Below are 15,983 nucleotides of genomic sequence, written 5' to 3' on the forward strand. Positions count from 1 at the left end.
GCATACCCCTCCCCGGCAGTCCTTTTGGCTCATGCTCTGCAAATACATATGCCAATATTTACCTAGGCTGCTTTTAACAGCTCCATTCAAAGACTTCTTCTATAGATGCTTGAATATTTTAATAATATAAAAAAAAAGCACAACAGCTGAAAATAGTAGAAGACCTATTTATTATATCATTGGCATCATCTTTACTGCAGGTCTTTCAGTTTTTGGTTTTCTTGGTTGGTTTTAAGCATATAAGCTACTTCGTAGTGAAAGCCTAGTGCTAATAAGATAACTAAACTTTTTCCATAATAAATCAACTATCAATTAATCATTCCTTTATCAGAATAGATAAAAAATAGAAATTAAATACTAAGGCTATCACTGAAAAATCAAGTTACTAAGGCTTTCACTAAAGCTTTCTGTAAAAACTGTGTAATTAGCAGAAGTGACCGTTCTGCTCACTTACTTGAATAGTACACCAAAAAATGTCTAACTGTGAAGAGAAGCCCAATTTTATCAGTACCTGCATCCTACTTAGTTCAACACTGAAGTATTTTATGTAGGTCCAGGAATGTTATCCCTGTCATTAGTATCAGCCAAGAAATACTGCAGCTGAACCACACACCAAATCTTCTACCCAGAAGTTCTGACATTTCCACAAGCTTTCTATTTCAATTTACTTACTGTACACCAATATAAGATTTGCCTACTCTATGCAGCAGCGTTTAACCGTACATTTGGTGTTTTCTGTCACAGATATATTTTTCTGCACATACAGCACATTGAACGCACAACAAAATATTTTACCTGCATTAAACATTTCACTGATTAAGAGGAAACAAATTCAGACACAACAACATAAACATTTAGCAGTTTCTGATGTAAAATACTCATTTTAGCAATATAGCCTTTTCTTACAAATGGTATAAAGCAAACTATAAAAAGATTCAAACAAAAAGCCAAATCAAATGTTACATAAATCAAATGTTCAAGAAGGTTAAGTTAAAAAAAACATAAATTTTACTGATAAAGATTGTTAGCTATGTTAGCATTATTTAAGTAAAAAAGAACAACTTATCAAATTACATGCAATTTAAATTTGCTAAGTGTAACAACTCTGTCAGAGAATGTTATCATTGAAAAACATGAGTCCAAGCCAATCTAAATTCTCCAAGGGCTCATACTGTTGTGACAATACCTCGCTGTTAAAAATGCTGTTCTTCAACATTCTGCAACAAAATCCAAAACACTCTTGAATGATGTTATTGATGAGCTTTGTTTTTTTCTTGCCTCTATAAAATGGAGGTAACAGAAAATATCAAGATGTATGTTGACCCAAACACTGCACAGTTTTAGAAAATGTTTCAGCAAAAGAACACTTGCCACTAAACACTCCCCCACATATCCAAAGCACAGCAGAAATGTTATCTACCCCATCCATAGATAGCACCTCTGTGTAAGGAATGTACGTATTAAACACAGTGAAAACTGCCAGAGAGATTTTCACAAACCATCAGAGACGAGGATGAACAGATTAAATATGAACTTTCTAATAAACACAGGGATTAATTTAGAGTCCTTAACTGAAATTCTTATCCCCTTTGTATCCTGTCAGGTGGCACTGGAAGGTTCAAAGGCTCTCTGGTATTTTCCCAGGTTAGTTCTCTCTCTCCAAGCACAAGCCCTGATTGAATTACATAGGAGACCATTCTAATGCTTAACATGCACACAGCATTGAACTGACACAAAGCACAATCCCATTGGTTCCAAATTCTAATAGCCTGTCCTTTTTTTTGCAAGTCAGTTCAGGGGCAAAAGCTGAAAACTAAGCTGACAGCGTATATGATTAGTAGAAAATAAAATTATGATTACTTGCAACTGTAACCTGTAGTATTTCTTGGAAAGATCAACACTTGTCCGTCCTTTCTGAAATGGATAAGACCACAAAATTAAATTCCAGTGATTACCCATTTTTTTTACTCCACTCAAAAGACAGTTAATTTCTTCAGTTGTGAAATCTTTTCGGGTTCTTTTTCTCTTGTTTAAAGGTCTTCTGTTCACGTCCAGGGAACATATTTCATTGTTCTGCAAATATTTATTTTGGTGTCATTAAAAATTATGTAAATTTGCATACTCTTTTGCATTTCGAAGTAACACATTATTACCAACAATATGATCTTAAGTAGTTCTACAGAAATGATCACTGTGTCAAGATAACAATGGCTCTTCAAGGTTTCTTCATGGTCACCCACTTAGTGAAATACAGCATTTTTCCATTACTTTTACCTTCATTTCTGTCATGCCTACACAGTTTATACCTTTAGTATGTTTATGCCTTTAGGCTTCTGTTATTTCTATACTATGCAAGTTGTCATTAGTGCAGGAAAAAGCGTAACTCCATATCCATTATTCAGAAAGAACTGTCAGTTGAAAAATGCTGAACTCATTTCAGAGATAAATCAGTATGACTAGAATACAATCAACAGAGGAATATCTTTTTAATAAGGTTCACTTTGCTACTGGGCTCCTGTTAAAGGTGACTTAGAAAAAAAAAACCTATGTGATTCATAGTGATTTTATTTGGACATTTATAAATATGCAAGTGTATGATTAGGCTTTGCATAACTAACCGTATCTTTGTGAAGTGAATATATGCAGTTTTCTTTTAAGCGCTGACATTCCTGTTTGCACATTTCTTTGACTCTTTGTCTCTTCAAGTTAGCATCTTGGGTTTTCTGGAAAGCTATGAAATTGTGAACAAGGCCACCTCTTAGTTACTTTAAAATAACTGAAATCTACTGTAAAACTGAATATAGTGGTATAAAGGAATATTTCTTCTAATGAAGTTGAATATGTAAATGCTGCTTTATTAGTAATATCTCATTTTCACTAGATCTTTTTCTCATCATTGACATAAACACATAAGGATTATTTGTGCATTGGAAGCTACTACCAAATAACAGGAATTAACTCAAACGTCAATAGTACTATGATTGGAAGTACACAAACATATCTATCTACATTCTCAGCCATTTGTCTCCAATAGCAAGCACAGCTGCTTTTCTCAATGCTCTGACCTAAATGCAAAATCTGATCGTTAACTTACGCTTATTACAGAATTGATTTTCTGGTAATACTCACACTTTTCATATGTCGGTATCAAGTTATAGTCATCAGTCAACCTAGTATTTTTACTATGTTCATCTCTATTTGAAGTATTAGATTTGTTTTTTCTAATTGGAGTCAAAAGAATACCTTAAAAAAACCCAAACAATAAATCATTATGCATCTTTCTTAAAAAAAAAAAAAAAAAAAAACACCACACACAAAACACAGGTAATGTTTTAGGAATTAAAATTGAAGAGAGAACCATCTTTTGAGCCATGCTACTATCTGGTCTTGGAACAAAGACTGGAAAATTCAGTTTACTTCAGAAAATGTTTGCTTGCTAAAGCTAATATATTAGTGTAATGGGCTCTCGAGAAATAAAGTTGGGTTTGGGTTTGGTTTTTTTTAATTTATTTTAAAAGTCCTCCATGGCTATCATGGCTAAATTAATTAATTTCTGAATCTGGAGAGGAAAAAAAGTTTTAAAAATTTAAAAATCAATCTCCTAGCTTTTACCAGAAATTAGTTAAATAAAACGACAACATAAACAAGGTTTTTGGAAATAAAAGACTAAAAATAAATTCCTGATGGGTGGGCTGATTTTTCAAAAGAGAATGTTTTTTTAAGTAATATTCATGTTTTAGAATTTAAGTACTAATTTAGAGAGCTGCTTCAGCCTACTTTAAAATTTCTGGTCATCAGTCATAAGAAACAGTATTGGTTACTAGTTGATGAATGTAGTAACGTATGACTGTAGTTGGAGCTCTGCAGGATGTACCCACAAACACCACATTCGGAAGAAAATTCCTTGTGATTTATGTAAAAATATGTATCTGCAGGGTAAGGAGAAAAACTATAACCATTACCTTTTTTGCTACATTACAGAATAAAACACTGTAAAAGATACGTACTCTGCTATTTACAAATGGACAGTTGGGTATTATGAAGAATACCAGTTTTTATGGGCAACTGATGGCTCTGTAAACATAGTGTTCCTAAACTGCACTGATGGAACTTATATTCACTTTTCCATCTCTACCTGGTTACTAACATCTTATTCAACAGCTCACAATACAGGACAGGTAAATAGATCTCCTGTACTTAATTTTCTGATAGGTTGTTTTCAGTTACTTGCTCTAACATTGTTGTAGACATTAAGGTTTATCCTTTTAGCTATTTAGCGCACACAGATCCAAGTCCTTAGCAGAGCTCCAAGCATGAACAGAAACAGGTGTAATAGGGTAACATGGCTATTACTAGAGTGATGCTGAATCAGGAACAGGCAACTGTACTGTATTCTGATCCTGACTATACCTCTCCATTTTAAAAATTAATGCCACAAAACTGAAAAATAGCAGATGGCATGGAAGTACCCCTGACAGGATTCAAAGAAGTATCTACAAAGCGCCAGATAACTTCGTTGTAAACTAATGTGCATAATGCAATTTCATTATTATAAAATATGCATTTTCTGGCCTATTAATATAGAGATTTTTCACTGAATCCACAGAAGAAAAAAAAAACTAATTCCCTATCCACAGCATCTCATGGTAAAGACCTGCAAAAGTATTACTTAGACAGTAAGGGCTTTTTGCACTAATTTCCAAACCAAGCCCTTACTTTGGAAGCTATCCTTTTTGCTCCTAGAATTTGTTATTTCTGTATGCAGTCTTTCTTTCTTCACTGGAGTCAGCACTAGTTCTGCAAAATATAAGATGGACACCAGTACAAATGCCAGTAAGTACTAACTGTTTAATTTTCAAAATGCCTCCTTTAAACCAGAAAAATATAGGATGTGCTTTTATTTAATTCATTAAGAATTATAAGCATCTTACATCCCTAAGTATGTAATATTAGAATGAAATTACCTTGTTATGATGTCATACATCCATTCACACTTATTTCAACCTAATATATTCCTTTCTATTAGTACTTGACTAACTCTGGCAAACAGGACAGTCTCATCAAAGCCTATAATGAGGATATATTACTACTGCCAAGAAATACACAAGATACTCAAAACTGAAGTGGATAGTTCTGATCTCACTTAGTAGATATCATTGGTAAATCAAATTAATGAGTGAGTTTACAATAACAGACAATCAGAATCAGACCAAAAAAAGTTCAGAATTTTAAATAAAATTTAAAACAATAGTTACAACTACTAAAAAAAAAATAAATCACAATTACTCTCATGAGTTACATATCTACTGTTGTTACAAACAGCTGATTGGCGAAGTTCCTTTTTATATCTTTCTTCAGCTTCCAGAATGACTTTATGACGGTCACACTGATGTGGACAACTTTGCAACATCTTGGTAAAGGTTTTACTATTGAAGGATAGTCCTCGTGCTGTACAACCTGGAAAAAAAATAGGATATGGTAGAAACAGCAAGCACGAATGCTATAGAAGCCATCACAAAGTCCAGCATTTCATTTTGCTCATTATAATGTACAATTTGACTTCCAGTTTTCTATATACACATCTCAAAAGAGGCTACACTTTACATACCTTCTTGAAAATACTTCTTGTTTTGTACTTGCTCTCAAAAAAAGTTTTCAACATGACCTATGGGACCAAGTTACACTGCACTTCAACTCCAGAAGTACTAAATGAAGCACAGATCCTCTACAGAAGTAAAAATATTAGTGGGATGGGAAGAAAGGGGCTTCAGTTCCCTTTGCACATTTATCCGGGAGACAGAACATAAAAGTTATCTTTGGTATACTTGGAAACTTTCTCTGTGTTGTAACAGTTATCTGTATTAACCAGAATAAGTAAGTCTAGCTTAGGTATGAATTTCCTCACAAGAAGCCTTCCTGTTCGTTTTTGAGGACATTCCTAGGGTAATTTATGGTTTAATTATTCTTGTATGTTCTCACAGTTAGTTACATCAGCTGAAGGAGAACTTCTGCACTATGAGGAATTACAACAAGGGCACTGACTGGTACAGATCTGCAATATTCTAGCCTAAGATAAAGCAGTGCTAAAGCTCAGGTTGAATTTAGTTTGACAACTTGGATTCATATGCCTAAATGACGTCTAAAGGTGGGTTATGGGCCTTTTTTTTTTTTTGGCAGTTGGGTATTTTTGTGTGGTTTTGGGGTTTTTTTTGTTGTTTTGTTTTGATAATAAAGAGACACAGGCTTGATTACAAAATCCACTTATGAATCCTGAGTACCAGCAGCATTCTTACAACCTACTGATAGACCATGTTCAGGAAGTAGAAGATGGGGTAACTAAGGCCTGCAATCATGAATTACTATAAAACTGCCTGCCTGTATTTAATAGCAGTAAGGCAGAGAAACAGAAGCGCTGCAGAATAGTTAGGAGGCTTAGCAGTGGAATACATGAGGAAACTAAGCAGGGCTATATGTTTTTCCTCCCTCCTTCCAATCAGAGAAAGGAGGAAAACACCCACTCTTCACTGTTCTTATAAGTAGTGTGTCGTCTTTTAAGCTGCTGTATATTCTTTTTGTTAGTAAACCGACATTAAGATACATAGACCAAAACTGGAATATGTAAGCTTTATTTCAATATTTACATTTTATTTTAGGCACAGAAAAGGGAAAGGAAGCAGTTAAGAATCACATAATAGGTAATCCAATAGATGTGTTAAAATGTTTGTAATGTCAGTTCACTTACTGCATTGCTGACTCTTTAAGGCTTCTTTTATGGACTCAGGAAAAAGACTTAAGATAATACTTACCTAAACATCTTAAATCTGCCGTTTTATGGGATGCAGATGTAGTTGAAGTACTTTTTTCTTCCTTGTTTATCTCTGAGTAGAATGAATGTTGATCTAAATCAGGAAGGAAAAAACCCACTAAGAAAATGCAACCTATCTTTTTCCATGGTAATCATGCAACAATGTACCTATATTCTATTGTATTTTCTATTTGTAGACTATTAAAGTTTAATTTAAATAAGAGCAGAAAATCCAAATGAAATTTCTGAAGTTAAATGGATCGCATTTACAGTTTTGTAAATCCAGAATAATAACATTTAATTCAGTGCTTTTTCATCACTCTCGCAAAGCATATTACTTCAACGTGAACACAGCAAAATAACCTTGTAAACTTACATTGCTGAACTAAGCCTTACAAACTTCATTTCCATTTGGAATCAGATGCTGAAAGATGTGATGTACTAGAATAATACTTACTCTCAATTTAAGTAGGTATAACCTGGGGATCAGCTTGGTCACCTGTAAAGCAACCATCCTGGCAAATACTAATCTAATGAATAATTATAAATTTTATAAATTAACAGGAAACTAAATTATGAGTAAATATTTGATTGAACAGATCCCAATTCTGAAATAAATGTATCAGACTAAGAACATCAATGCAAATCTTAAACACGTGTTCAACATGTAGGAATAGTGTCAGGCAAAAGTCACTCTCGCAGGTAGGTTCTATCCCCAGTCTTACAAATACAGAACAAAACCAGCATCCTTGTGCATTTTCTATTAATGACTTCCATTGTTCAGTATGGATTGCATTCAGACTAAACTTAAAACATTTATCTGTGATACATTAATTTGAATAGTTAAAATCAATTAAAAAAAGAAAGCTAAAATATGTATTAGAGGAAGAGTAGAATAAATATGCTACTGGTAAAATTGTATACAATAAAAAATTCCAAAACTATGCAAACAGTTAAAGGATATTATAAATACTATCTAAAAAAGGAGTATCTTTAGCTATTTGTACCTGGTCTGCATGTCTGTTTCATATTTTTAACAATCTCTGCTGGTTGTTTAAATAAGTGTTCACTGGGAAGATCAAAATGTAAACAAATTTAAAAAAAATATCAAACTTCACAACATACATTTACCTGTAAATTAATACACATATTGTAAAGGCAGAATGAAAACCACATTAAATATATAAAAGATAAAACTCTGAAAAATTTATTCTAATTATCCCAAGTTACAGGGCTTGTAGTATCCAGCACGTAACCATTGCGTGTTAGAAATCTGTTTTACCAGAGATCTGTGATTAACATTCCTTGCAGTGCTGTTCAGCAAGCCTGTTCCAGCATTTGGATGCAGTGCTTTCAAGGCGTGCTGGTTTCCAGAACCATCTGCAATTCTGATTCACATCAAGATTACTTAGTGCACATAGAACTTTCACAAGTTCTTCAAAATACTGCAGCCTTCATCAGATGTACCAATTGCTCTAAAAGGTAATTGATTTTCTTCTTTTCTTACACTGATTAACTTTTATGCAACCAACATGCTCCTATGATATGGTGATCATGTATTTTTCTATGTCACTGACTACCTCCAAATACTGCAGGAGCAAGGAGCCTCATCCACGATTATGCTCGGGTAACTCCTGTTTTCACACAAATGCATATGCAAGGAGAGAGCTTTTTTCCCCGCAAAAAAATTAATTTAATAGTTTTGTGCTTCAAAGGTCAGAATAACAAATAAAGAAGCTGTGTGAAATTATGCTAATCAGTAGCAAAGCAAAATTTACCTGTATGTTCTATGGAAAACACCCTAGGGCTCTTGATAATTTCTGTGGTAGTTGAAAAGTTACAATATAATGCACACAAGGAAACTACATAGGAGCAGGGTCCAGCCAGCCACATAAAAAAGCACAATAAAAATGTGGAACTCAAAAAAAAGGAGAAACGTAGTTTTGTTCTTACTTTCTCATTGCCTGTCTTGAGGGATATTCCAGATATAAATTCAAGATAACGGAATCTGTATTTATCCTGGCATGTTGCCTATAATTAATTTTTTATCAATAGGAAAGATAACCGTAAGAAGCAAAAGAGGAAAGTAAGAATTCGTGTGAGAGCAACAAGCAAGAGAACAGTGAATGACTAACCAAGGCTGTATCTTTCTCTTCCCGTGCAGGCAAGCAACTGAATATGGAGGGGAGAAAAGCGGGGGGGGGGGGGGGGGGGGGAGCTTTTTTCCCTAGTTTATAGGTACTCCAATTTTTTGCAAAGCAGTTCCATAACTGCTGTTTTCCTAGTAAGTGCATATTACAGAGTTCTTTGTTGTTTCATCCAAACCAATGTGTCAAATCTTGATCTACTGAATCAGTGAGAATTGTGAGGCAAACACTATGGATGCTTTTTCAGCACTATGTTGAAGGCATTAGAACATGGCCTGTAACGGGCTCTCTATACAATCCATCAGAAGCCTACCATTCAGAGAAAAAGATCAGAAGCTTTTATTACTAACTACAGTGTCTATAATCTTTGATCTGTGATGTCAAAAAACACTTCCACAGAATATTCTCTAGTGAGCCACCAAATGGCTATGTCTTTTCACTTTTTCTAGTGAAAAGACATAGTAACAGAGAATTTAAAAGGCTGACACTGAATTTGGAAATTACTAAAGAAAAGCAACTTAGTATTTCTGCTTAGGTGTAAGATACTTACCTTACTTGAAGAATAAACTGATTTTTTACACAAGCAGTTTTTTCATTTATATTGTGGCTTTGAAGTACACTGTCTGTTTGCAGTTCATTAACTGAACATGGAATATTACTCTGTTCACTTTGTCTAGTAGAAGCATTTACTGGATCCATAGTGTTCATTATTTCATTTTTCAGTGGAGAAGAATCTACAGATGGAGCAAGAACCTGATCATCTAACTCAGAGGTTAACTGTCGACAATGTATTTCTTTATGTGTTCTTTCTGTATAAGTTTTTGAATCAGCAGGATTCACTTCATGGTACTTTGATGCTTCAATATTGGCTTCTGAAGATCTGCCTACAAATACTCTTCCTTGTACTGCTTCCTGTATTGAAAAATATTAGTTAGTGACTATACAAGCTCTATAAAAATATTAAATAAATCTAGTAACAAGATTAACTAGGATAGACCAGTCTAACTCTGAAGGCAAAACAAATTCCAGAGAAGCTTCAAAAAACCCTGACTGAGCTGAGAGCCAACAAGACAGCATTGCTGCTGAAGGTGTAGTTAAGTGATAATTCCAGGCTGAAGCAATGGATTTGCTACTAATACAAGGCACTTATAGAAATTAAAATATTTAATTAACTTAAGATCCAGCTAAATAACTCAAAAACTTGCTGTTCCACACCCAGAAATACCAAGTAGTTACACAGAACAAGGAAAATATCAAACAACTTTTTCCGCTTATGTGCACATTTTCCATTATCATCTATCCCATCATAGCTGTATAATCATGGGCATTTCATGCATGCAAATATTAAAATTATAGGTTTAAGTGACCAGCAATTAAAAATAAATCCAACTCTTGTTTCTCCAACCTAAATTATCTCAATTTTGTAGAAAACCTGGTCTTATAATAAACTAAAATGTTTCATAAAAATACAGACACCTGCATTCTCTGATTGCCCTGCATACTTCTAACTTTGTACGATATACAGTAATGGTAAAAGCTGCAGGTTGTAGTTTCACACACATCCAATGTTTTCTCTACTTTTCCAGCGCACACTGCAATTATCTTAAGAGCTTACTTTCTATTTCTCCCTAAACTCTTGAAAGATTTGCTAAGTTTTATCCTACTTTGGTAAAGAGGCCAACCTCACTGTGTTCTTTTTCAATCAAGTTTATTCTGTGAAAAATTTCTTTTGCTTTCTTCCAGTAGTCTTGTAGACTTCTTTTTCTGACCTGCACGTCCAACTCTTCTGCATTGTTCACATTTAATGAATTATCATTTATTTTCAGGGACAATTGTTCAGCTTTATGAAATAAAAACCAATATTATTATTGCAAATTTTATCAATTAACAGCTTAATAAGTATTTATTATATTTTAGTATGCTGAGGGACAGCCCCAATAATTTAATGCAAAATATAACCTCTGAATAATAATTTTTATATAACTTAAATTTACACATAAATGTTAATACACTTCAAATATAAACGGCAGCTAGAAGAGGTGAGCTTGCAATCATAGTTACTATTAGCTGGTTACACAATGCTGTGCTCTAAAAAATTACTTTATCGTGGACTTAATCATAACTCTATAGGTCCTTTACCAGTATGGATCTCCATATTAATGGACACTGAAAATCACCGCACCTCCTCAATCTTAAAACTCTCAGTTATGTTTTCAGTATAAAAATGTAGATATGTACTTTTTACTAATTATCAGTTGTATAATACCTTCCATGCTTTAAAGGACAAGGTATCTTTGTTTCATTGGTAGTATTATACACTTAATTAAAAAAAAAAAAAAACTTAAGATACTTCAAAATACACTCTACTTTAAAAATAAAGATCAAGATTTTTTTAATATTGCAAAATAATTGTAGTCATGATGATTTCAGGCTTCATTATCTACTGGTTTTGTCTCTAGATACAATGGTACATACCCAGGAAATAGAGTACCAATTGCGTGTTAAATGACAATGTTCATATTTTGCACATAATATATAGATAGGGAAAGCTTTTGAGAACTGGCCTTACATATGCAGGTTTCACAAATGCATTATTGCAACATCAATGGAATTTTTACTTTTCTTTTTTCTGCCTAAACGCCATAATCAGTCCATGGTGGCAAATAAACAGCTTTTCTGCAGAAACAAACATCTCGGAGTACACTTAATTACAAAACTGCTACAGTTAAAATCATGTAGAAAGTCAACAGAACTTAAAGATGGAAATTATCTCTGTAATTTTTAAAGCAGTAACAGTAAGCTTACTCATTTGTTTGCAGTTTTGTAGCACGAAAGTAGCAGCTTTGTTTAGTTCCTCATCCTGAGACTCAGTTAATACCTGAATCATAAGTGGAAGACCATTGTTCTGGAGCAGTTCACGCTGGTTTTCTTCTAAAATAGGACATTGTACAGGAAAATAGATTGGTTTCAGCCTCATACACACTTAATCTTACAGTAATTTCAGAAACTAATACTAGGAACTTTCAGGGTAATTCTGAAAAAGAGATTTTCATTATGGATCCAAGCATGCTGTAATGACCTACTACCTGGGTTGCAGCAGAAGTGCTCTAGATCACACAGGATGATTTTACCATAGCTCAAAGTTCTTGTAAGAAAACTGAAGGATGACTGAGACAAATTCTATGATGGAGATCCAAACTCATTTAATTGTCACCTAAAATATTTTAATTATGGCTTCCGTATTTCTTTTCCTCTGGTATATACTCCTAAAGTATATACACTACATTTATGTAAGCCTTGAGATGCAGAGATATCAAAAGCTTAAAGTTCATAATTAGCAAAACTCTAATAAAATTAGTAGTTTAATCCTGGTCTAGCTAATCTGTTCCTCCTTGTTAACTATGTAATTAGCTAGATTTTTTTATTGTGATCTCATTTGCAGTACGCATTCATAAAACTGACAACTTTATAAAAATAGTTCTTTGTTGTCTGAACTTGATAAAACAAAGGAAGCAACAAAAGATGAAATATGATTTTTGTCAGTGTTGACATTTTAAGAAAAATTTTTATTCTGTTGGTTTAATCATATTTGTTTGAAAGACATTTTCCATTAAGCTTTCTTTCAATTAATTCTTCATGAAAAAGTGTCTTTTAAATTATCAGATTTATGACCTGCTGAACTAATTATTGAACTTGTTGCTGACATTTAGAGGATGATAATCAATCGGGATATTTGAACATAATCACTTTTTCTTTAATTTCTGAACATACATGAGAAAAAACAGTAATATAAATAAACAATGATCAGTATGTCACAACCTCACATTCTGTTTGCTTGTACTACCATAAAATACCAACTTAAGTGTTACATGTCCACCAGCTATGCTTGGGAAAGCCCTGAGGAGCCTGGCAAAAACATTTCAGGGTTACCTACTGCTTACGTTACTTCAAAAACAATACTGTCATATAGCTTTTTAAAAAAAAATAGCTGTGTAAACAGTAGACAAACACTGTATATATTAAGAGCCATCAAAATAGAGCTCAAAAAGACTTATTTGGTATGTATGTATTGTAGTAGTTTTCAGGTCTGGATGAATTTTACCCTCTGATACCTAAGCCCAGCTCTGAATTCCTGCATAATAGTCTACTTTTTTCTAAGCTCTTAAAGATACTATCTGTTAACACATGTTAAAATTTAAAGATGGAACATTATAACAAGCATTTTTTCCGAATGTTAATATTACATTATTTAATAGACCTTTTTCTCATGTTCCAGTCTTGATGAAACAACATCATTGAAGTAGTGTATGAGAATTTAGTAGAAACTGACAGAAAGAAAAAAGAAAAAATCTTACCACAAACTTCAGTACAGTGCCCAATTGTTAGAATAATACTAATTTTTTCTCCAGTATCCAGAGTGTCATTGGACAGCAACTTCAGTAGCTCTGACACAGTGTGATACTTTGTCAAGACAACACCCATGGCAGCTATTATGTTGAAAATAATTTGAAGAAAAATAAACTACATAGTAAGGCATCATCCAAGTATAAAATGCTGTTGTTCAAGAGAACTCTACAGACCTCTAAAAAGCCTTGGGCCTGCACAGTCCCTCTCTTCTCTCTCTTTCATTTTAACTCTTCAAATTACAACACCCCTCCTGGTGCTGTAATTCTTCCCATGCTACTCCCCATATCCAACACTGCCCTTTCTCCCAGCTTGCGCTATACAGAGATGTGGTAGAAGATCTGATAAACAGGGGCTCTGCAATGTGCAAGTTTTGTAAACCTCTACTGAGTTTCTCCACATCCTTTATCAGTTCCAGAACAGAGCAAGAAAGAGGAGAATAAGGTTTGACACACAGTCTACCTGCTACAAACAGAGCTAGGATTGTTTCTGGTAGAGGGCAACGTCTTCCTGAAACTGGGAACACCACTGCTAGTACATACATGCTGAAACCTCATCCTGTCACATACCAACTTCTTTGAAACTAGACTCAAAACTAGTGCAGGTATATGCTTTAAAACTTTTTTGAACTTCCATTAGCAAGCACTTATGGCAGAAATGTCAAATATAATCGTGGCCAACAGCACAGATTCATCAGGCTCATGGTTTCTCAAAATCTTCTGATGGAATACACACAGACCTCATTAGGGTAGCACTAGCCACACAGTAAATCAGAGTAAAAATGTGTTATGCAGACATACCACATTTGTTCAGCTCCACACCTGAGTTACTAAAGCCTCCTAAAGCTTACAAAGTTTATTAGCTTAAGCATAGGCCTACAGAAACACAGCTCTAACTCCAGGATCAAAGCTGACTGCCACGCCCAGTTCTCAGCTTTACTTACACAAAACTAGCTCTAGCATCTTAGTTTTAATTTTCAGTATAGTTTAAATTTCACTGTGTTTATTTTAGCAACAATGGGAAAGTAACCCACCTCAGATGAACTGAATCATTCCCCATATACATATCTGAATTTTTTAAAAATGTGCAATATAAACTGGGATGTATATAACTTAATTGCCTTTTAGCATCCATTTATATCACTTTTCCACCAAAACCAGACTTTTAAAATTGCATTTTAAAATTACCATATATAAAAAATGGTAGTGGTCTTTTCACTTACAGTCATTAGCAATGCAGGCATCCAGAGTCTTTGTTACCACTACTGCAAGTTTTGTGCTTGAGTGACTCATAGAGGAATCATGCATAAGATTGATGAGAACTTTAGCTAATGTATCCAATCCTCCAACAGAAACAAAATATTTCTGCACATATGCTTAGGGAAAAAAAAAAAAAAGAAAAAAGTGTCTTAAATAATACAAGTTGCAAATTGTTTTAGCTTTTTATCAATCATCACATTTATTCTGTGCATGTATTATTCATTACCTTTCTACCCATACAAAAGAACTGAAGCTGGATATATATTAATCTCAAGAAATGCAGTAATTGTCTTATACAATAGTTACAGGACACACATGGCCTTAATACATGCATACAAATGGCAAACATTATGCCCAAGTTCTAAGTCATTGCTTTCAGAGATGTAATAATGATAATATTTGTAAAATACTTTTAATCAAAATAGCTTCCGTATAGTTTTTACTGACCTTACTAAATGCAGCCAGTTGTGGCTGTTTGTGCATTTCGCCACAATGCAGTGTATGTAGAGATGGTGGAATATGGTTTTCAGAGTAAAAGTTGGAATAACAGCAAATCAATTTGTAGAGATTGACGAAAAGAAATAAAACATTTAACTATCAAATTAAACTTACTTTTACCAAAGAAAAACTATTTAAAGCTTGAGGTGAACTTACAGTTATTTGCAACTGTGAGACCAACAAATGAACAAATAGGACGAACTATCTCAGGCTCTGTGCAACTTTCGAGCCACTCTCTGGCATATGGAAAAACTGAACAGCAAATGTTTTGATTATCTTCTGGAAAAGTAAAAAAAAAAAACAAATCAAAATGTAATATGAAATTTCAATTGAACAGTAAAAATGAAAACAAACTGTTGTCACTTTGGAGAAATACTTTAAACTTTTTTCATAATTTTAACACTTACCATTCTGAGGATTGTTAACACAAGCACAGAGAGCACTGCAGACTGAAGACCACAGCTGATAGCACTCATTAGTATTTTCACCTGACAGATTCATCTCAGATGTGGAAAGTGTTGTTCTGTTAAGAACAATGCAAACGAGTCCCAAAAAGTCAAGCAAACATAAGTCCTAAATAGTCTATCATTTTTCTGTTTGAATTGCAACTGTTTGTTTACCTGAATAACCGTAGCAGAAGACCAATGCAGCCTGTATCTCTGACATAGGTTTGCCCACTTTCTAAAAAAGAACACACACAAGACTCCGAAGACACATGCAACTTAAGAGAAAATCTTAATGTCAAATTTAATTTACATACGTGTATTCTGTTTCCATTTCCTAAGCATTATATACTTAAATGCTTATCCCCCTCAAAAAAACAAAATCACACCAACACTGGCAAAAATGTTCCATATCTTTCTGGGTTTT

The 15,983-nt window shown here is 33.8% G+C and overlaps 1 protein-coding gene across 14 annotated transcripts in view; it reads right to left on the reverse strand.

The window, feature by feature from the left end:
- Positions 1-15,983, reverse strand: part of TERB1 (telomere repeat binding bouquet formation protein 1) — a 21,345-nt gene continuing 5,362 nt past the window's right edge. For 2 of the 14 annotated variants that reach the window (XM_075040008.1, XM_075040012.1), the window contains 15 exons: positions 15,734-15,794; positions 15,521-15,636; positions 15,270-15,392; positions 14,579-14,731; positions 13,308-13,439; positions 11,758-11,883; positions 10,635-10,792; positions 9,503-9,864; positions 7,813-7,874; positions 6,807-6,899; positions 5,287-5,457; positions 4,717-4,797; positions 3,130-3,243; positions 2,619-2,731; positions 1,144-2,073 (listed from right to left, as the gene is read on the reverse strand). In XM_075040008.1, the coding sequence (XP_074896109.1) occupies positions 1,789-2,073; positions 2,619-2,731; positions 3,130-3,243; positions 4,717-4,797; positions 5,287-5,457; positions 6,807-6,899; positions 7,813-7,874; positions 9,503-9,864; positions 10,635-10,792; positions 11,758-11,883; positions 13,308-13,439; positions 14,579-14,731; positions 15,270-15,392; positions 15,521-15,636; positions 15,734-15,794 (2,150 nt within the window). In that variant the 3' untranslated portion in view covers positions 1,144-1,788. Of the gene's footprint in view, positions 2,074-2,606; positions 3,244-4,716; positions 4,798-5,286; positions 5,458-6,806; positions 6,900-7,812; positions 7,875-9,502; positions 9,865-10,634; positions 10,793-11,757; positions 11,884-13,307; positions 13,440-14,578; positions 14,732-15,269; positions 15,393-15,520; positions 15,637-15,733; positions 15,835-15,983 lie in introns of those variants that run through there. The other 12 variants (XM_075040011.1, XM_075040014.1, XM_075040009.1 and 9 more) reach the window with 12 other exon arrangements.

The sequence above is a fragment of the Buteo buteo genome, chromosome 11, assembly GCF_964188355.1.
Source record: "Buteo buteo chromosome 11, bButBut1.hap1.1, whole genome shotgun sequence".
Classification (NCBI taxonomy): Eukaryota; Metazoa; Chordata; class Aves; order Accipitriformes; family Accipitridae; genus Buteo; species Buteo buteo.